Source organism: Tamandua tetradactyla, chromosome 4 (assembly GCF_023851605.1).
Source record: "Tamandua tetradactyla isolate mTamTet1 chromosome 4, mTamTet1.pri, whole genome shotgun sequence".
NCBI lineage: Eukaryota > Metazoa > Chordata > Mammalia > Pilosa > Myrmecophagidae > Tamandua > Tamandua tetradactyla.
In genome coordinates, this window is record NC_135330.1 from 34,720,053 (window position 1) to 34,743,600 (window position 23,548).

At 35.9% G+C, this 23,548-nt stretch overlaps 1 protein-coding gene and 1 long non-coding RNA gene across 3 annotated transcripts in view; one reads left to right on the top strand and one right to left on the bottom strand.

The window, feature by feature from the left end:
- The window catches only part of CEP350 (centrosomal protein 350), a 266,687-nt gene that overhangs the window by 147,547 nt on the left and 95,592 nt on the right, over positions 1-23,548 (top strand). For both annotated transcript variants that reach the window (XM_077157158.1, XM_077157159.1), the window contains 6 exons: positions 389-525; positions 2,392-2,514; positions 7,855-8,027; positions 11,247-11,443; positions 20,297-20,481; positions 20,955-21,042. In XM_077157158.1, the coding sequence (XP_077013273.1) occupies positions 389-525; positions 2,392-2,514; positions 7,855-8,027; positions 11,247-11,443; positions 20,297-20,481; positions 20,955-21,042 (903 nt within the window). The remainder of the gene's footprint in view (positions 1-388; positions 526-2,391; positions 2,515-7,854; positions 8,028-11,246; positions 11,444-20,296; positions 20,482-20,954; positions 21,043-23,548) is intronic.
- On the bottom strand, positions 119-21,718 carry LOC143680705 (uncharacterized). Its single transcript, XR_013174147.1, has 2 exons — positions 21,524-21,718; positions 119-512 (listed from the first exon to the last, which is right to left on the bottom strand). It is a non-coding gene; the product is annotated as an uncharacterized LOC143680705 (long non-coding RNA).

Below are 23,548 nucleotides of genomic sequence, written 5' to 3' on the forward strand. Positions count from 1 at the left end.
ATGTCAAATGAATGATATATGCAGCAATTGCAGTAGTGGATTAAGAATAATGAAATGTATTTCACATTATTGGTCAGAAAAAACAGAGAGGAAGTAGTCATTGGGTTGATTAATAAAGGAAGATTTAAATTGGGGTTTATTATGGTTTAGTATATAAAGGTTTTCCAAATAATCTAAGTCATAAATTGTCATAACTGAGTGAAACATTAGGAACCAATGAAGCTGTGAGTCTTAAGAGACTTAATGACGTGCCCATAGTCTTTCACCTGATAGTGGCAGAATTTGCTGGCTCTCAATCCATTCATCTTTCCAAGACACTATGCTCCCTTTCAGTTTTGCTGTGACATTATCTTTCTACATTTACTTTGGTGTGTGTGTTCATATTTAGATGGCAGAGTTGACTCGAACCCACATCTCTAGTGCCATCACTGCTTCCGGAGCTCCCGTAGCAGCACTGTGTGATCACCAGCGGAAACATCCTCCAGACTTCTTGAAACAACTGAGGACCAGAGCTGAAACAGATAGGTTAATACTCATTTATTTAACACTTATGTAATGAGTATCTAATAAGTACTAGTCACTGTTCTGAATGCTGGGAAGACAGCTATGAGCTTATAGTCTAGTAGGAAGATATGAATCAAATGTTCACCTAAGTAAATAAATATGTAAACAGAGATAAGTGTTATGAAGAAAAGGAATATGTATCCACAAGATACATAGCATAGGAATTTGACTAGCCATAGGTTGGAGAGAGGTCATAGAAGGTTTCCTGAGGAAATAAACCTTATGAGTTTTAATCAATTAGGAGTTAGTAATGTAAAGAAGGCAAGGGACAGACAGATCATTACATGCAAAGACCCAGAAGTAAAAGGAAGTTGGCATATTTAAGAAAATGAAAGAAGACTAGTGAGACTGTAGGCAGAGAACAAAGGGAAGAATGGGGTGAAATAATGGCAGGAATCAGACCATGTTAGGACCTTGTAGACCTTAAGGATTTTGGATTTTTTTTCCTAGGAGCAATGAGAAGTCATTAAAGAGTTTTTTTAAGTAGGGTTGTGTGTCTTTTTTTAAAAATCACATTTGGCTTGTCATTTATATGTTGTTTGTCCAGGAACTGGATTGGATGCCTAGAAGCTGATTAGAAAGGTATTGCAGTAGTCCAAGCAAGAGATACCGTAGCTTAGACTAGAAAAGAAAGATGTTGATGGAGAAGTAGAAGATTTTGAGCTCTGCTTAGGTGGTAAAATCAGATCTTAGGGGTAGACTAAAAATGATGCATGAGAATTGAAAGTAAGAAGATTATATATGGGTATTTGACTTGTGCAACTGTGTGAATGATGGTATCCACTTATTGGGATAGGAAGAAGACCAAAGTTTAGGGAAAACTATTTTAGTCTCAAGCTCAAAGGAGAGATCTAGACTGATTGACGAGTTTGGAATTTATAAGTGTTGGAATGGAAATTTAAATCCTGGCTTTAAGGAGAAGGCTATTAATGCCCTCTTATAAATGAGATTAACCAGTATATTTTATAAATATTTAGATTAGGCTGTATCATTTATACTGTGATCTACAGTGATATAACTATTTGGTCTACATTGGAAAAAGACATCTCCTTCTGAACTATTATTAGCATACAGACTTAGCAATATAATTGGTTCAAGTAATTCTTATTCAAATATTCTAAATAAAAGGCTCTATAGAAGAATGTAATTTATTTTTTCAAGTATTTTCAAAATATGAAACAAAAGCTTGTCTGATTTTCATCGTTTACCAAAAACAAACAAACATTTCTTTTAATTCTTTTATTAAGAATTTAATTAATTTAATTCAAACTACCCAGCTGGTAGGTAGTTTGCAGCTGTAGTATGTAGGTAAATTGAATTTTGAAAATATAAACTGTAAATAAATAAAAGAATTTTTGGTAGCTTTCATGATTAATTAAAACTTGCATTTATGGTGGTATGCAGCGTTCTTGTTAAGTTGTTGGTTTTGTTGGCATTTATTAATGAGAAGTGCCATGTTCTTTGGGTTATGATAACATATTGTTCTTTCATTTCTACTTGTAAAAAATATGCGTATAACATCAAGTTCAGAAATAGAATATAGTATATATAATTCTTCCATCTAAACCCAATAATTTTTAAGTCTCTGTTCACATTAGTTGATGCATGTAGTGATTTTGTTTTTATTTCCCTTAATAAAGCAGATATTCTTTAGTGTGTTGTATATTTTTTATATGATTGAATGTCTTTCTTGCTCAAATAATTTGTAACCATTACTTCATAACTTCTATTCATTCTAGACGTTATCTCATATTACTGTTAAAGTATTTGAAAGCTTTCTCTTATTAGAGACTTTGAATTTTTAATCAGCTTTTATTTTATTTGTAGAAAAAGTGAATCTGTTTTACTCTCTCAGAGTAAAGAAGGGACCCTTGACTCAAAGCATCAGAAGTATTCCCCTTCGTATGATAGTTATTCTGAGTCTTCACGATACAAGAATCATGATCGAAGGTAAGGAGAGTAGTTTGTTAATACAGTTTACTGAAGTCTGATAAATGGCTTAGACATTGCTTTTCTTTGACTTCTTAATCTCCTTTCTTTGACCTAAATGGAACAGGGTCTTTCTTTCAAAGTGCTAGCTCCCCCGTTTTAACTGGCTGATTTACAAAATACTTGGTCCATGTAGTAATACAGCTACCCTTCCTTGAGCTATGTACAAACACCATATAAATTGTTTTTACATACATTTAGTCTTCACAACAGCCTTTCGAGATAGTGTTCTCTTAATTTTATGAGGGAGGGAACTGAGGCTCACAGAGATGTTAAAAAATTCACACAAATTGTGGCTTCTATAGTTGAGGCTTTTGTCTATCTCCATCTCTGTATGTTGGTATTTCCCTCTTCTGGCATGCTCCACTAATTCTTTCTTCTTACAGTTCTCTAAAAGGACCATGCAGTTTTTGTGTCCTGTGCCGTTACATATGCACGAAGAAATTGAAATTTGGTTTTTATGGCTTGAAGCCCATATCTATATCACATGTTGCTTTGCTGCCATCCAAATTTCATGACATTACTGCATGTACTAATTTTTTTTTAACTTTTTTTATTGTATAGTATAACATACATACAAAGCAAAGAAATAAAAAGGCAATAGGTTTCAAAGCACTCTTCAACAAGTGGTTACAGGACAGATCCCAGAGTTTGTCATGGGCTATCATACGATCCTCTCATATTTTTCCTTCCACCTGCTCCAGAATATAGGAGGCTAGAGGGCTTAAATACTTTTATATCATCATAATCGACTTTTTTTTTCCTTCTTTTTTTGTGAACAATAATATATATATTGAAAAACTATGAATTTCAAAGCACAGCACCACAATTAGTTGTTGAACATATTTCAGAGTTTGACATGGGTTACAGTTTGACAATTTTAGGGTTTTACTTCTAGCTACTCTATCATATTAGAGACTAAAAGAGATATCAATTTAATGATTCAGCATTCATGTTGATTTCTTAAGTCCTGTCTTCTGTGTGTAATTCCACCATCACTTTGATCTTTCTATACCTCTCTTTGGGGTTGTTTGGGCTATGGCAATTCTAAATTTTTGATATTGGAAGGGTCTGTCATTAATATGGGTTAGGGAGATGAAACAATCTGATGTTCTGGAGAGGATGGGCTAGGTTTCAGGACTTACCAGGGATCCATCTGCAGATTGTAGGTTTCTGGAGAGTTACTCTAGTGCCTGGAACCCTGGTGGAATCTTATATATTACCCTGGATGTTCTTTAGGATTGGCTGGAATGGTCCTGGTTGGGGGTTGGCACCTTATGATAGGTAGCAAGGTCTACCTGAAGCTTGCAGGAGAGTCACCTCCAGAGTAGCCTCTTGGTCTATTTCAACTCTCTCTGTCACTGATACTATATTTATTGCACTTCTTTTCCCCCTTTTAGTCAGAATGTAATTGTTGATCCCAAAGTACCAGGTCTGGATCCATTCCTGGGAGTCATCTCCCATGTTGCCAGGGAGACTTTCACCCCTCAATGTGATGGCCCAAGTTGGGGCTGGGGGGGGCAATCATTTCACTTGCAGAGTTGGGCTTAGAGAGACACGCCAAATCTGAGCAACAACAGAGGTCCTCCAGAAGTAACTCTTAGGCATGTCTATAGGTAGCCTAAGCTTCTCTGCTATCTACATAAGCTTCACAAGAGTAAGCCTCAAGATCAAGGACATGACCTATTGATTTGGGTTTCCTGAAGTTTGATACAATATCAGGGTATTCCCTGACGGTAAGGTTTAATAGTTCTGTATTCTTTCTCCCCTCCCTCAGGGGACTTTGCAAGAACTTTTTGATTATCTGCTTAATATACCCTAGGATGTTTCCAGGCATTACAATAATCTATACAGGAATAAAGAACCTCTTTCTTATTCTGTGCTTCCTGTGTTTCAGTTGTTCAAATGAGCTGTACAGATAGATTGAATTAGATTATGCACTACAGAAAGTTGCAGTTCCAGATCAAATAAACCTTTCTTCCATTGGTCTCAAGGAGTTTGTATGGTTCTAAAATATAGACACACTCTTCCTTACCCCTATGTTCTGAATTACTTAACACAAATCTGTTTGGCTTTGTTCTTATCTCTAAATATCAGGTTATATATATACAACAACCTCTCAGAATCCAGAAATAGTAATCACCACTCTGGACTTAATGTGTGTGCTCTAAAAGCTTATAGTCTAGGCCACTGTTTTCTTATAAGCATTTTCTAAAGTTTACCATACCATTGTTCTTTTGTTTCTGGCTTATTTTGTCTCACCAAATATTTCACATGTTCATTCACATCATTGCATGCCTCTTGACATTGTTTCTTTTTGTAGCAGCAAAACCTTCATTCATAAGTACACACTTCTAGACCCACTAGAGAATCACCTTCGCTCCTATCTACTCCCTTACATTGGAGTTCAACCTCATTAGCTAATGGTTCACCCATCTCTAGCTTCTGTGTAGCTCTAAATCCCCTATATTCTGTATTATAAGTCTCTGATTATACCTTTATGCTGGTCATAAAAATGGAATCATACAGTATCTGTCCTTTTGTGTCTGGCTAATTTCACTCAGCATTATGTCCTCAAGGCTCATCCATCTTGTCATGCGCTTCAGAACATCATTTTTTCTTACTGCTGCATAATAATTCCATTGTATATATAGACCACATTTTGTTGATCCACTCGTCTGTTGATGGGCATATGCTCTTCTGGGTATGTACCAATTAGTGCTATTGCTGGGTCATAGGGAAACTCGATATTTAGTTTCCTAAGGACCCACCAAACAATCTTTCATAGTGGCTGCACCATTGTACATTCCCAACAGCAGTGCATAAGTGTCCCAGTTTCTCCACATCCTCTCCAGCTTTTATGGTTTCCTGATTGTTTAATAGCAGTCATTCTTATAGGTATGAGGTGGTATCTCATTGTAGTCTTGATCTGCATTTCCCTTATAGCCAGTGAAAATGAGCATCTCTTCATGTGCTTTTGATCCATGTGTATTTTCTCTTCAGAAAAATGCCTATTCACATCTTTAGCCCATTTTATAATTGGATTGTTTTTTCTTTTATTGTTGAGTTGTATCATTTCTTTGTATATACAGGAAATCAAACCTTTGTCTGATATGTGATTTCCACTTATTTTCTTCCATTGAGTGGGCTGCCTCTTCACCTTTTTGACAGTCTTTTGAGGTGCAGAAGTATTTGATTTTGAAGAGTTCCCATTTGTCTATTTTTTTCTTTTGTTGCTTGTGCTTCGGTTGTGAAGTTTAGGAAGCTGCCTCCTATTACTAGGTCTTGAAGATGATGGTGCTAGTTCTTACATTTAGGTGTTTGATTCACTTTGAGTTAATTTTTGTATAAGGTGTAAGATAGGGGCCTCCTCTTTCATTTTCTTGCCTATTGATATCCAGTTCTTCCATGCCCAGTTATTGAAAAGATTATTTTGTTCCAGTTCAGAGGATTTGGGGGCCTTGTCAAAAATCAGTTCACCATAGATACAATCGTCTATTTCTGCACTCTCGATTTGATTCCATTGGTCTGTGCTTCTGACTTTGTGCCATGCTGTTTTGACCACTGTGGCTTTATAATAAGTTTTAAAGTCAGAGAGTGTTAATCCTCCTACTTCATTCTTTTTTAGGATGGTTTTAGCTATTCAGGGTCTCCTTCTTTTCCAGATGAGTTTGGTAGTTAGCTTTTCCAAATCTTCAAAGTAGGTTGTTGGAATTTTGATTGGTACTGTGTTGATTCTGTAGATCAATTTGGGAAGAATTGACTTCTTAACTATATTTAGCCTTCTTATCCATGAGTAGGGAATGTCTTTCAGACCTATTTAGATCTCCTTTGATTTCTTTTAGCAATGTTATGTAGTTTTCCATGTGCAAGTACTTTACATCCCTAGTTAAATTCATTCTTAAGTATTTGGTTCTTTTAGTTGCTGTTTTGAATGAAATTTTTTCCTTAACTGACTCCTAAGCTAGCTCATTGCTTGTGTATGAAATGTTACTGGTTTTTACACATTAGTTTTATATCCCACCACCTTGCTGAATTTGTTTATTAGCTCTAGTAACTTTGCTGTAGATTTCTCAGGATCTTCCAAGTATAGTATCATATCATCTGCAAGTAATGTGAGTCTTACTTCTTTCTTTCCAGTTTGGATGCCTTTTATTTCTTTGTCCTGCCTGATTGCTCTAGCTAGAACTTCTGGCACAATGTTGAATAATAGTGGTGACAGTGGGCATTCTTGTCTTGTACCTGATCTTAGGGGGAAGGCTTTCAGTCTCTCTCCATTGAGTATGATGCTGGCTATCAGTTTTTCATATATTCCCTTTATCATGCTGAGGTAATTACCTTTGATTCCTATCTTTTGGAGTGTTTTTATCAGAAAAGGATGCTGAATTTTGTTGAATGCTTTTTCAGCATCAATTGAGATGATCATATGATTTTCCCTCATATTTCCCTCAGATTACCTTAGGAGAGTATGTGGCATAAACAGAAAAACAGACCAGTATGAGCCCTAGGGAACACCATCATTTTAAGGGAAAACATAAAAATTAAAAGTAAGTAGAAGGAACAAAGGAAAATTTGTTAGCGAGGTGGGTAGAGAAACAGTAGCATCAAGTGATGTAATATAATGGAGTTGAGCTTTTTTATTTAATAGTTAATTTTGACATAATATAAGGTTACAGAAAAGTTACAAGAATAGTACAAAATTCCCAAAATCTTTCATCCAGATTCTCCTAATTTTAACATTTTACTGCATTTTCCTTTAAAGGATATACAGGGCAATACTGTTTAATGTTGCAGGGAAATAAACTAGCCATTAAAGGTTTAGGTAGAGTTTAGCAAAAACAGCGCCAGTGAAGCAGTTAGGATAAAAGCAGATTGTGATAAATTGTGAAGTTAATGAAAAATAAGGTAGTGGAAACAGTGAGTAAAAATCCTCACTCCCGGGCGGGCCATGGTGGCTCAGCAGGGAGAGTTCTCGCCTGCCATGCCAGAAACCTGGGTTCAATTCCCAGTGCCTGCGCATGCAAAAAAAAAAGAACATAAAAAAATCCTCACTCCTCAAAGCATGATTTGTAAATGATAGCTTAAGAATTGTGGTTGCTCATTATGACTATTTTAAAATGAAACTTTCCTCTCTCCTAACTCATCTATTCCAAAATGTATCTTATCAGACTTATAGTTATTTAGCTTTTTCTTTCTTCATTTTGTATCTTGATAATAAGGTAAATTCTCTTGGTAAATCAGTTTACTTTAAGATCCTTTTTCATTGATTTTTTTGTTTATTTTCATTAAATCCATGAGCAGGAGTAGTAGTGGTGGCAGTCGTCAAGAAAGTCCTTCAGTTTTGTCCTCTAAGGAAAGTGAGAAGAGACTTCTTCATGGTGGAAAGGTGGAAAGTTCTATTGATGAACAAGTTCAGACTGCTGCTGATGATTCTCTACGAAGTGATAGCATTCCATCTCTTCCAGATGAGAAAGGTAACTTTCCTCTGCATGCATATATATATATATAAAATTATTTGTTTGTGGGGATTCTCCAGAATCCTTTGAGATAAGATACCTCTGACTCGGCTAGTAAATGCAATTTATTAGATCTCGGTGATATTATGACAGTGACTAAGCTAATCAATACAGGTAAAACCTGGTGATAATAAGGACAAGATTAAATGTCTGATGTATGGATCAAATTGTATCCAGGTGAAACCATTTCAAGGCCTTCGACTGTGCCAGTAGTGATATTTGACATGATGGTATCGTGATCCCAAGGGAAGTCAAAACTTAAGTCTAGGAGAGTATGTATGTGGATGGAGAATACATATTCAACAATGAAAAAAAATTAAGTTTATCTTATTTATACTTTTACAACATATTCCTAAAAAGGAAAACATGTTATTAGAACTTCTATTTTAAATTTAAATAGTGTATTAAAAGTACAACTTCTTACAAATGATGACATGGTCAGATAAAATAAATTATATAAAAATTTATTGCTCAACCCTCCCTGGATCATAAACTAAAGCTGGAATCCTAGCAAATCAAAGGTAGTAAAAAATATTACTGAGAGAACAGAACCTGGAAAGAAATGGAAGCTATGAGAAATTAAGCCAAAATATTAACAGCATATATTCTGGAATTTATTTTTTAAAAACTGGCTCTTTAGCAGTGGTTTTGATTGATAGTCTAGAATAAAAGTCTTGAAAGCAGGATGGGCAAGATGATTCTTGAACTACAAGAAGAGAAGTATTTGAAAATTTTTTCTCACCCTTAAAAGTGTCTTTGTTAGTAAATTTTATAATGAATATAGTATATCAGTACATGTATGTAGTTTATAAATATTGAGGGGGCGCATACTCAGATGTTTTACTAATAGATATGCACATTCAAAATGTTTTGTGGACTGCTGCGTTGAAGACAGATGAAACTCATTTTAAGATCAGACCTTTTAGTAATAACTTTGACACTGTTGGACAAATAAAAATATATAGAAAAATAATAGAGCAATTATCTATGATGTTTTTGCTGTAGGACAAATTCAGTCCCTACTAAATTTTATCTTATTGATAATGCTCTTTATAATTAAAATACTCATGACAGATTTAATTATTGGTAATATCTGTGAGCTTTAGAAGGCTAGACAATAACCATATAACTTTTGTTTAATGCTGTTTTTAAAGCATTGTACATGGTGCTTGGCCTCTAAGCCAAGTGAATAAATATTTCTCAAGTGGTTAATTTATAATACCATAAATAATGGCTTTTTTATGTATTTAACTTCCTTAAGTATATAAAATTAAGTTACTCAGACTTCTGCTTCTGACCATGATGGAGGAACAGGGGTCAGATCCCACTGAAATAACTTAAAATACACATACTTACACACACACATTGTCTTTGTGTGTGTGTGTGTGTGTGTGTGTGTGTGTGTGTGTGTGTGTGTGTATGAAAGAACTGTTTTCCAGACATTGGACATCAGTCAGCCTGCTCAGTGATTCATGAGCAGCAAACAACAAATGAGATAAGTCCTGTGATTACCTCAGGTTAATGCCAGAGATCATGGAGAGGGGCACCTAGGTGAAATCAGTCCTCTTTCTGAGTTCAGGAGTTGGAGTTAGGAGTTCAGAGAGTCCAAAGCAGCTAGAATTTGCAGAGCATAATACCAGAGACAAAGGAGCTAAACAGAGAAAAGAATTTTGAAGATTTGCAGTGTTCCTCTGAAGCCTTCAGCTGAGAATTGATCAGTGTGTTTTGTATTTGGTTCAGGAATCACATGCCTAGGTATATACCCAAGTGATTTGATTTACTGTAGCATTTTTCATTATTACTTAAAACTAGAAGCAACCAAGATGTCCTTCACCAGGGAAATAGATAAACAAACAAACTGGTACATTGATACCATGGAATGCTATTCACCAATGAAAAGGAACAAATGGATAATTCACACAACAGTATGAATGAACCAAAAAAGCTATGTGTTGTATGATTCCGTTCATGTGACATTCTGGAAAAGGCAAAAATTATAGGGGGTTGGAAACAATTACTGATTGCCAGGCTTTGGGAAAAAGGAAGTGGTTGACTATAAAAGGGATGCACAGAGAAATTTTAAGACAAAGTAACTATTCCGGGGTGGTGTGTATATGACACTGCCTTTGTCAAAACCCTAGATTGTACATCACAAAGAGTAAACTTTATTGCGTGTAAACTGAACATAACCACACAACAAATAGGATTTTGGGGATCCCAGGATGGAATATAGTTGTGGATGATGATAACTATGTTACAAATGTATGACATAACTGCACTGAAGGGGATGAGGGGTGAGGGGTGAGGGGTGAGGGAGAAGCTGACCTTTGGAAAATTGTGTTTTGACTAAAGTGGTAAGGCTAAAGATTATACTTTAGTTGATAAATTTGTTTCTCATGGGAGTAGAAGTTAACAGTTCTTAACATATATGCTAGCATTGAACAAATAAATGGATTTTGGATGGTGAAAGCACAGGTATTTCAAATAAGAAATGAAGATTAGAATGAACTTGTGATGTACTGGATTAAATTCAGAGACATCCATATGAACTTATGTTTAGTTTAATATATATGTATAGATGGATAGATACAGAAATAATTATACATCTTGTATAATCATGGATTGGTGTGTATACATGACTCTAGGACTGGGGAAAGAAAAATACAGGATGAGTCTGGAACATCTTGTAGTACCATAAAGTAAGGTAGTATTTCGTAAACCAAAGGTTGGGGATTTGTCAAAGTTACACAGTAGCCAACTTGTAAGAGCTGTTATAGTTTCAGTTAAGCGTGGTATTAATGAATGAAAAAGAGGTATTTTCATTTTATCTCCTTTTTTTTTTTAAACTTTATATTGACTATTTGCAGTTTATTTGTTAACTGTCTGATCATGACCATTTCTCATTTTTCTATAGGGATATTACTCATTTTCTAATTGATTAAGAGGTCTTTATATATGAAGTGTATAAATCCTTTACCATATTTCTGGGTTTCTTTTTCTCCTGGTTTGTTGTAACATGAATGAATTTGGTTTATTATTCCATGCCGGGTAATTGCTTGTTATCAGTTCTATGAATTTATTTTGTATTGTCCTATAAAGAAGCAACAAGGGCTAGTAGTTAAAGATCTACTAATAACTATTATACTGATAAAATCTTTATCCTACATATTCTTGTAGATTCAACTTCTATTGCAACAGAATATTCCCTAAAATTTGATGACTCTATGACAGAAGATGAAATAGAAGAAAGATCATTTAGGTCTTTACTGCCTTCGGAGAGTCATCGTAGATTTAACATGGAAAAGAAAAGAGGCCATCATGATGATTCAGATGAAGAAGCTTCCCCAGAAAAGACCACACTGTCTTCTGTCAAGGTGTGTTTTAGTTTACCTGTGGGAGGTATTTCATAAATGGTTGTAAATGCCTTATCTCAAAGGTATGAGGATACATTTCATAGTCATTTGTCAGTGTGCTGGTTTGAAAGGATGTATGTTCCCTAGAAAAACCATGTTGTAATCTACATCCCATTTCATAAAGGCAGAATAATCACCGTTCAATACTGTATGTTTGAAACTGTAATCAGATCATCTCCCTGGAGATGTGATTTAATTAAGAGTAGTTGTTAAGCTGGATTAGGTGATGACATGTCTCCACCCATTTGGGTGGGTTCTGGAGTCCTATAAAAGAGGAAACATTTTGGAGAATGAAGGAGATTCGGAGAGAGCAGAGAATGCTGCAGCACCATGAAGCAGAGAGTCCACAAGTCAGCGATCTTTGGAGATGAAGAAGGAAAACACCTCCCGGGGAGCTCCAGGAAACAGGAAGCCAGGAGAGAAAGCTACCAGATGATGCTGTGTTCGCCATGTGCCCTTCCAGCTGAGAGAGAAGCCCTAACTGTGTTCGCCATGTGCCTTCTCACTTGAGAGAGAAACCCTGAACTTCATCTGCCTTCTTGAACCTAGGTATCTTTCCCTGGATGGATGCCTTTTATTGGACATTTCTATAGACTTGTTTTAATTGGGACATTTTCTCGGCCTTAGAACTGTAAACTAGCCTCTTATTAAATTCTCCTTTTTAAAAACCATTCCATTTCTGGTATATTGCATTCTGGCAGCTAGCAAGCTAGAACAGTCAGCTACCAGAAAGATTTTCCTAAAATACAAAACTGTTCCCTTGAAATGATATATAAGGCCTTTGAGGATCTGGGCCAATTCATCTCTATAGTTTTTGTACTTGTTTCACTCTCAAAACACTTCACTCCATTTAAAAATTTACATTTCTACCCTTCTTACTAAACACAAAACTTTTGGATAGCAAACACTTCCTCATGAAAACTTTATTGGGGCTGGAGAGGGAGCCAAGATGGCAGCTTAGTGAGGTATGGGATTTAGTTTGTCCTCCAGAGTAGCTAGTAAATAGCCAGGAACAGTACAGAACAACTGCTGGGGCCACATCAGTGACGGGACAAGCTGCAGTCCCATCAAGAATTGTGAGTCCCCCAAGCTGCTGCAGCCAGTGCCCCTCCCCCACAGGCTGGTTTGTAGAGGGGAAAGGAAAGAGAATTTACTAACAGCAAGGGTCTGAGTTCCACCAAGCTCCAATTTGTGCAATTAATTAACAAATTCTGACTACTAAAAATAGGCCCCACTTCAGCTGAACCTCAGCTGAAAGCATAGGTTGCTCAGTTTTGCCCTGGTGCAGAGGGGGGCAGGGCTGACAGAAAAAAAAAAGAAAGATTTTCTGAATTGAACAGCACAAAATACTTGAAAGGGTCTAGGCCCTAAAGGAGAGGAGGGGGCACATAGGACTTGGAGATACAGAGAGCAACATTCCAACTTAAGCTCTTGATTGGCAAATCCAAGGAAAGGGGTCCTGTTCTGAAAAGGATTTTTCTTTTCTTTTTTGTGGCTGTGTTTGTACTGCTTGACTGCTCTTTGCATACAACTGCAATGCTTCTCAAGTTCCATCTGCCTCAGAAAGGGCAGAATTAAGCTTGTCTAGAGCTTGTCTGGAGGCTGTGCCTTCCCCAGGAAAGGGGTGGGGCCCAGGTCAGGTGGAATCCCTCCCTCAAAGAATTCAGACCCCAGGGTCTGGAAAATTGAAGCCATTAAAGCCAGACTACAACCTCTTCTCTGTCTCAACCACACCCCCAGCAGGGAGAGTCTGCCAAAGTTAAAGATATCATGTCACCTTATGCTGGTGGGACTTGCAGACAGACAAGCGCCACATACTGGGCTGATAGGAAAAACACGGAGTCTGGGGGCTTGATAGGAAAGTCCTTCAACCTGCTGGGTCTCACCCTCAAGGAAAACTGATGCAGGTGACTCTTTCCTCCTGAGAAGAGGCTGGTTTGGTCTGAGAAAATCTGACTGGGGTCTATAAACCTAAGGAGACCCTCCTAAGGGGGGGAAAGAAAAGGCACCCTATAGGCAGAGCAAGAAACAAGAAAACAAGAACTGAAAAATTCTAATTCGTTAAACAAAACTTAAGCTAGAGATCTAGAATGAGCTGAACTGAATGTCAAAGGACAGATAGACAACAAAGTCATCTGGCAAGAAAATCCTAGGTTAAAAAAATGAAAACAATCTCCAGAATAAACTACTTAAGGAAAGTAAATGCCAAGATATCAACAAAAAATAATCATACTAGGAAAATTGAAGATATGGCCCAGGCAAAAGAAGAAACTGTCAATTCAAATGAGATGCAGGAGTTGAAACAATTAGTTCAGAATGTTCTAACAGACATGGAAAACCTCATCAAAAATCAAGTAAATGAATTGAGGGAGGATATAAAGAAGGAAAGGGATGAACAAAAAGTAGAAATTGAAAGTCTGAAAAAACTAATTACAGAATTTGTGGGGATGAAAGGAGAGTAGAAAACATGAGAAAAACAATGGAAACCTATAATGTTAGAGTTCAGGAGGCGGGACATAGGATTAGTGAACTGGTGGACAGGACATCTGAAATATGACAAGCAAAAGAAAATATAGGGAAAAGAATGAAAAAACATGAGCTGAGACTCAGGGAATTGAATGACAACATGAAGCACACAAATATACATATTATGGGTATCCCAGAAGGAGAAAAGAAGGGAAAATGAGGAGAAAAACTAATGGAGGAAATTATCACTGAATGTTCCCAACTCATATGAGAGACTTAAAATTACAGATCCAAGAAGTGCAGCATACCCCAAACAGAATAGATCCAAACAGATGTACTCCAAGACACTTACTAATCAGAACGTCAGAGGTCAAAGAGAGAGAATTTTGAAAGCAACAAGAGAAAAGCATTCCATCACATACAAGGGAAGCCCAATAAGACTACATGAAGATTTCTCAGTAGAAACCATGGAGATGAGAAGACAATGGTATGGTATGTTTAAGATACTAAAAGAGAAAAACTGCCCACCAAGAATTCTATATCCAGCAAAATTGTCCTTCAAAAATGAGGGGGAAATTAAAACAGTTTCAGGCAAAAAATCACTGAGAGAACTTGTGACCAAGAAACCAGCTCTGCAAGATATACAAAGGGAACACTAGAGACAGATAAGAAGAGACAGGAGAGAGAGGTGAAGAAGAGTGTAGAAATGAAGACTATCGGCAAAGGTAAAAAGAAGAAAAATCAGATATGACATATAAAATCCAAAGGGCAAAATGGTAGAAGAAAGTACTGCCCATGCAGTCGTAACACTAAATGTTAATGGATTAAACTCCCTAATCAAAAAAACATAGACTGGCAGAATGGATTAAAAAACAGAACCCATCTATATGCTGTCTACAGGAGACACATCTTAGACCCAAGGATAAGCATAGGTTGAAAGTGAAAGGTTGGGAAAAGATATTTCATGCAAATAACAATCAGAAAAGAGCAAGAGTAGCTGTACTAATATCCAACAAATTAGGCTTCAAATATAAAGCAAAAGAGACAGGGAAGGACGTTATGTATAAATAAAAGGAACAATTCAACAAGAAGACATAACAATCATGAGTATTTATGCACCAAGCCAGAGTGCTCCAAAATACATGAGGCAAACACTGAAAAGAGGAATAGACACATCTACCATAATAGTTGGAGGCTTCAGTTCACCACTCTCATCAGTGGACAGACATCTAGACAGAGGATCAATAAAGAAACAGAGAATTTGAATAATACAATAAATGAACTAGACTTAACAGACATTTATAGAACATTACGCCCCACAACAGCAGGATACACCTTTTCCTCAAGTGCTCATGGATTATTCCCAAGGATAGACCATATGCTGGGTCACAAAGCAAGTCTTAACAAATTTAAAAAGTTTGAAATCATACAAAACACTTTCTCAGATCATAAAGGAATGAAGTTGGAAGTCAATAATAGGCAGAAGGCCAGGGAATTCACAAATATATAGAGGCTTAACAACACATTCTTAAACAACCAGTTGGTCAAGGAAGATGTTATAAGAGAAATCAGTAAATATCTCGAGGCAAATGAAAATGAAAACACAGCATACCAAAATTTATGGGATGCAGCAAAGGCAGTGCTAAGAACGAAATTTATTGTCTTAAATGCCTATATCAAAAAGGAAGAAAGAGCAAAAAAATCAAGGAGTTAACTGTTCACTTGGAAGAAATAGAGAAAGAACAGCAAACTAACCGCAAAGCAAGCCAAAGGAAAGAAATAATGAAGATTAAAGCATAAATAAATGAAACTGAGAACATGAAAACAATTGAGAAAATCCACAAAACCAGAAGTTGATTCTATGAGAAAATCAATAAGATAGATGGGCCCTTAGCGAGGTTGACAAAAAGAAGAAAGAGGATGCAAATAAATAAAATCAGAAATGGAAGAGGAGACATAACCACTGACCCTGCAGAAATAGAAGAGGTAATGAGAGGATACTGTGAACAACTCTATGGTAATAAACTAGACAATGTAGATGAAATGGACAACTTCCTAGAAAGGCATGAACAACCAGCATTGGCTCAAGAAGAAATAAATTACCTCAACAAACCAATCACAAATAAAGTAATTGAATTAGTCATTAAGAAGCTCTCAAAAAAGAAAAGCCAGGGCCAGATGGCTTCACATGTGAGTTCTACCATACATTCAAGAAAGAATTAGTACCTGTCCTGCTCAAACTCTTCAAAAAAATTGAAGAGAAGGGAAGGTTACATAACTCCTTCTTTGAAGCCAACATCACCCTCATACCAAAGCCAGACAAAGATACAACAAGAAAAGAAAGCTATAGACCATTCTGTCTAATGAATATAGATGCAAAACTCCTCAACAAAATTCCTGCAAATCAAATCCAGCAGCATATTAAAAGAATTATGCACCTTGACCAAGTAGGATTTATCCCAGGTATGCAAGGATGGTTCAGCATAAGAAAATCAATTAATGTAATACACTATATCAACAAATAAAAGCAGAAAAACCACATGATCATCTCGATTGATGCAAAAAAAGGCATTTGACAAAATACAGCATCCTTTCTTGTTGAAAGCACTTCAAAGGGTAGGAATAGAAGGGAACTTCCTCAACGTACTAAAGGGAATATATGAAAAACCCACAGCTAACATCATCCTCAATGGGGAAAAACTGAAAACTTTTCCCCTAAGATCAGGAAAAAGACAAAGATGTCCACTGTCACCATTGTTATACAACATTGTGTTGGAAGTTCTAGCCAGAGCAATTAGACAAGAAAAAGAAATACAAGCCATCAAAATTAGAAAGAAAGAAGTAAAACTATCACTATTTGCAGATGATATGATACTATATGTCGAAAACCCCAAAAAATCCACAACAAAACTACTACAGCTAATAAATGAGTACAGCAAAGTGGCAGGTTACAAGATCAACACTCAAAAATCTGTAGTGTTTTTATACACTAGTAATGAACAAGCTGAGGGGGAAATAGAGAAAAACATTCCTCTTACAATTGCAACCAAAAGAATAAAATATTTATGAATAAATTTGAATAAGGATTGCAAAGAAAATTACAAGAAATTGCTAAAAGAAATCACAGAGGACTTAAATAAATGGAAGGATAGACCATCCATGTTCATGGATTATAAGACTAAATATAGTTAAGATGTCAATTCTACCTAAATTGATTTATAAATTCAATGCAATACCGTTTAAAATCTCCAAAACTTACATTTCATAAATAGAGAAACGAATAACCAAATTTATCTGGAAGGACAGGGTGCCCCGAATAGCTAAAAATATCCTGAGAAAGAAAAATGAAATGGGACGTCTCACACTACCTGACTTTAAAGTGTGTTATGAAGCTACAGCGGTCAAAACAGCATGGTACTGGCATAAAAATAGATATACTGACCAATGGAATCAAATAGAGTGTTCAGATATAGACCCTCTCATCTATGGGCAATTGATCTTGGATAAGACAGTTAAGCCAACTCACCTAGGACAGAACAGTCTCTTCAATAAATGGTGCCTAGAGAACTGGCTATCCACATGCCAAAGAATGAAAGAGGATCTGTATCTCACACCCTATATAAAAATTAACTCAAAATGGATCAAAGACCTAAACATTAGATCTAAGATCATACAACTTTTAGAAGAAAATATAGGGAAATATCTTATAAATCTTATAATAGGAGGCAGTGTCCTAGATCTCGCACCCAAAGCACAAGCATTGAAGAAAGAAATAGATAAATGGGAACTCCTCAAAATTAAACACTTTTGTGCATTAAAGGATTTTGTCAAGAAAGTAAAAAGACAGTCTACACAACGGGAGACAATATTTGGAAAAGATATATCAGATAAAGGATTAGTATCCAGAATGTATAAAGAGATTGTTTAACTCAACAACAAAAATACAACCCAGTTACAAACTCGGCAAAAGAAATGAGCAGGCACTTCTCAGAAGAGGAAATACAGATGGCCCAAAGGCACATGAAAAGATGCTCAACTTCACTGGCTGTTAGGGAAATAGCAAATCAAAACCACAAGAATGGCCATTATCAATAAAAGAGAAAACGATAAGTGCTGGAGAGGATGTTGAGAAAGAGGAACAGTTATCTACTATTGGTGAGAATGTCAAATGGTACAACCACTGTGGAAGGCAGTTTGATAGTTCCTCAGGAAGCTAAGTATAGAATTGCCATATGATCTGGCAATACCATTGCTAGGTATCAATTCATGGGGCATGAAGGCAAGGACACAAACAGATATTTGCACACTAATATTTATAGCAGCATTATTTACAGTTGCCAAGAGATGGAAACAGCCAAAATGTTGATCAACAGATGAGTGGCTAAACAAGCTTGTGGTATATACATACAATGGAATATTACGCAGCTATAAGACAGAATAAAATTATGAAGTATATAACAACATGGATGGACCTTGAGACATTATGCTGGGTGAGATTAGTGAGAAACAAAAGGACAAATATTGTATGGTCTCACTGATATAAGCTAACATTAATTAATGAACTTGGAGAATTTCAGTTAAGAACAGTACAGTGACCATCAGGAGATATAAATAGGGTAGATATTGGGCAATTGGAGCTGAAGAGACACAAACTGTGCAACAAGACTGATTCTAAAAATTCAGAAATGTATAGCACAATACTACCTAACTGTAATACAATAATGTTAGAACACTGAATGAAGCTGAAGTTGAGAATGATAGAGGGAGGAGGGCTGGGGGCACAAACGAAATCAGCAGGAAAGATATACGATAAAGACCAAGATGGTGTAATCTAGGAATGCCTAGAGTGTACAATGATAGTGAATAAACGTACAAATTAAAAAATTTTTGCATAAGGAAAAACGAGGGAATGTCAATATTGCAGGGTGTTGAAAACAGATGGTAATTCATATTTTAAAACTTATGTGTGAGACTAAAGCAAAAAAATGTTTATTTGGTACAAAATTTTTATTTTGACTAGTGCATCTCCTAATATAACTAAACACCATAAGTACATGGAACCTTGAGTAGGGCATGAGATTTTGTAGGTTTGTCCAGAGTGATGCCCTGATAAATCCCAGAGTGATTTGAACAGTGAATAAAAAAGTATTTGCACAGTCCCTTTGGGGGAATTGTGAGAAAGGGGAAAATTCAGCTTCCCCATTTGGAGAAGGCCTGATATTCTCGCAGACAGTGAGGACAGCAAAATCAATAGGCCAAGCCCTTGATCTTGGGTTTGTTCAGAAGAAACTTATCCCCGCAAAAGGATAGAATAAGCCTACTTAATTAGGCCTAAGAGTCACCCTCAGAGAACCTCTTTTGTGGCTCAGATGTGGCCTCTCTCTCAGACAACATGGCAAGGAAACTCACTCCCCTCCTCCTCTCTACATGGAACATGACTCCCTGGGGTGTAAACCTCCCTGGCAACTTGGGACAGAAATCCTAGAATGAGCTGGGACTCAGCATTAAGGGATTGAGAAAACCTTCTCAAATGAAAGGGGGCAGAGAGAAATGAGACCAAGTGTCAGCCGCTGAGAGATTTCAGATAGAGTCGAGAGGTTATCCTTGAGGTTATTCTTAACACGTTATGTAGATAGCCCCTTTTTAGCTTAAGGTATATTAGAGAGGCTAGAGGAAAGTGCCTGAAACTGTAGAGCTGTGTTCCAGTAGCCATGTTTCTTGAAGATGATTGTATAATGATATAGCTTACACAAAGTGACTGTGTAATTGTGAAAACCTTGTTCTGATGCTCCTTTTATCTATGGTATGGACAGATGAGTGAAAAATATGGATTAAAAATAAATAAATAATGGGGGAACAAATGTTAAAATAAATTGGGTAGAGAGAAATACTATTGGTCAATGAGAAGGAGGGATAAGGGGTACGGTATGTTTGCGTTTTTTCTTTTTATTTCTTTTTCTGAAGTGATGTAAATGTTCTGAGAAATGATCATAGTGATGAATATACAACTATGTGATGATATTATGAGCCATTGATTGCACACAAAGTATGCATTAAGAATGTTCGTGTTGTATGTGGATTGGTTTTATTAATTAAAAAAAAAAGAAATACTAGTTGCCAATGAAAGGAAGGGTTAAGGGGTATAGGATGTAAAAAAAAACTTCATTGTTTGAATAAAAACAGATAGTTTTATTCTGTCATGTGTGCTTTTTTGAAGAATAATCTTTTGCATGATTGGCAGCCTAGTTAAATACTTTATTTTTTATGAATATGTACCTCTTTAATAAAGTTAATTAAGTTCTCAAATATTTAGATGATAATAAATTTGATGTAAACTCTGTATTTTAGGAACTGAGCATGCCATTCTCAGGAGGGCAAGATAGCTTCTCTAAATTTACTATGGAGATGGTTCGACAGTATATGAAAGAAGAGGAAATGCGTGCAGCTCACCAATCTTCACTCCTGCGTCTCCGTGAAAAGGCCTTGAAGGAGAAAACTAAAGCTGAATTAGCCTGGCTAGAGCATCAGAAAAAGTAAGAATTTTCAGTTAACATATTTTCCGTTGTTTATTTTCTCCTTCTGTGAAACAGGAATACTTTGCTTTTAAAGATGTTTTTGTTTTCTCAAATAATCTGATATCACAAACCTAGTTTCTCAAGCTGCAGAGATGGCAATCATCTTTGATTCATGTTGCTTTGAAGACCTCTTACCAATGTAAAATTTTGTTTGCTTTTCTCTTTTATCACTTGACTAACTCTTATCTTAATGTTGTCATTTCATACTTAATTCCTATGTTGTAAATTTCTCAAATTCCTTTATATTTCAACAACACAGTCTAGAGTTTGTATATATTATGTAATGGGTTATGAATTACTACCTATAGCAGCTGTTCTCCACACTTAGAAATGTTAAATTGCTTTATGGACTTTTTAGTAGTTAGGAATTCTTAAAGTTACAATAGAGATTTAACCTTAATTTTTATCTCAACGGGAAATCTTATTTGTAGGCATTTACGAGACAAAGGAGAAGATGATAAAATGCCCCCACTTCGGAAGAAACAGCGTGGTTTGCTCTTGAGGTTGCAGCAAGAAAAGGTATGTGAGAAGAAAAGCTCTGTTAAGACAACTTGTCCATAAGGCAAGTTAGATTTTGAAATATGTATTTTGCTTAATCTTCTCTTTTTCCTGTTACTCACTTTATCAGATTTAGTTCTTTATGCTTGTATTTCTGTAATTGCAGAAGTTGTCATATTTCTCCTAAATTATGATTGTGTCATTACTAATTTAATATATTATGTAGCTAAACCTCTTTCATGTAGTACCTAAAATTTAAGCCTTTTGAAATACATACTTAAAAAATTAATAGAAATGGTAAAAGTTTATTTGGGTTAATTTTTTAGTCACAGTTTCTCCAAATAGATTTTCAAGACATATTATTTATGTATTGTTTCAGTTTGCTAAAGATGCTGTAATGCAATACCAGAAATGGGTTTTTTTGATGGGGATTTATTAGTTTACCAATTTATAGTTCTAAGGCCATGAAAATGTCCAAGTTAAGGCATCAAGAGGAAGATACCTTCTCAGAGGAAAGGCTGCCTGCATCTGGGGTTCCTCTGTCACAGGAAAAGTTCATGGCAGTTTTTGCTGGTCCTTCTCTCCAGGATTCTGGTTTCAAAATGACTCTCCCAACTCCTGTGGGTACTTCTTGCTTCTCTCAGAGCATTTTTTTCTCTAAGCTCTCTGGCTTTTACTGTATTTTATCTTCTCACAAAGGACTCCAGTAAAAGGCCAAGACCCACCCTGAATTGTGTGGGTCACATCTCCCTGGAAACTAAGGAAAAAGGTCCCACCCAAATTAGGACCACACCCACATGAATGGGCTAAAAGAACGTGGCCTTTTATGGAGTACATAACAGCTTCAAACCAGCATGTATACTGACAGATATTATGCTTTAGTAGACTCAAAAAGACCTCTTGAATCCTGAAGAGTCTGCATAGTTTTATAGTTAAGAATTGGGGCTCTGTGGAGCTAGATTGCCTAGGTGAAAAATCCCAGCTCTACTGCTTAACTAGTTTCATAACCGTTAACAAGACTTCTGTCTCAATTTTCTCATCTATAAAGTAAGGATAATAATAAAGACATGCTTTGTTGTAGTATTGTTGAGAGGAATAAATGAGTTAATAAATATATAATCCCCGAGCAGATCTTGGCACATGGTAAATGCTCAATAAATATTTACTTATTATTTGAATTCCAGTTTTACTACTTGCAACTGTTTGCAAGTTTAATTTGGCTGATTAACTCTCTGAGATTTAATTTCCTCATCTGTAGGTGTGGGATTTTACTTCATATGGTGGTTGTGAGGATTAAGTGAGGTACCATATGTAAAATGTGTTTCACAGTGCCTCGTAAGCATTCAGTAGATTCTAGTTTTCTTCTCCCTTACTGACTTATTGTCAAGTACTAGCTACTGTGTTTGGTGAATTACATACTTAATCATTTGAGCTATATATTGGAGTATTATTTAAATGCTTAGTGGTGTATTTTTTTTTTTAAGGAAACATCATGAATCACATGAAACTGAGAAAATTCTTTGTATTTTTTGAAGTTGTGCCTTTTTTTTTTTACATGGGCAGGCACCGGGAATTGAACCCGGGTCCTCTGGCATCACAGGTAAGCCTTCCTGCCTGCTGAGCCACCGTGGCCCGTCCATGCCTTTTTAATTAAAAAAAAAAAAAAAAAAGGTTTTAAAATGTATTACCTAAAATGAATAAATAACTTTTTACAGTGTTATAATGTTTGTAAAATAAAAAGCTAACGATATATAAAATGCTTGAAATATATTATTTTGAATAAGGAAATAAATATTTAAAAAATTTTACTATAGAATTATTAGAGGAAAATAGGATAAAACATTGGTCAAAATTATTAGGAGAGATTGGCTTTCTGATGTAGATTAGGTCAAGTCAATCACAAAGGAAAATACTAATTTGTATTATCCTGCTATTAGAGAAACCTGAAAGCCTAAAAACACTCTGCAGTTTTTACAGTCAAAATGACAGGTTGCCCTCTCCTATTCCAAACATGTATAAATGGTTGATTTAAAAAATGTAAATACATATTTTATTCAAAATCAGTATGGAAATTTCCAGGCTCCAGAAAAATGAAGGTTTCCACATTACCTGGAGGTTAACTCAAGCAGTCTGCAGGAACTATATACAAATTCTTAAGTGATGTGATTTCTACTCCTTGGGACCTCTACATGAAACTGGGAACATGTAGCATATCTCTGAATTGAGACCAGATCTCTACTTGTCAGCCTAGACTCGTAGCTAGAGCTGCTTCTGACTGTATTTGAATATAAGCATTTGAATAAGAAGGGAGCTCTCAGTCTGTGCTGTTAAGGAATTGGATTCAGACTGTGCTAACCATACAATGTGAAATCCCTAAATTCAGATGATTAATGTAAGACATATTTAAGAGGTAGTGCAAGCTGTTGTGCTTGGGTAGATGTAACCCTAAAATTACCCAATTAGAAATCCTGCCAGTCTGGAGCATGTGATTAATTTAAAGTAAAAAAATTATAAAACAATAAAGATT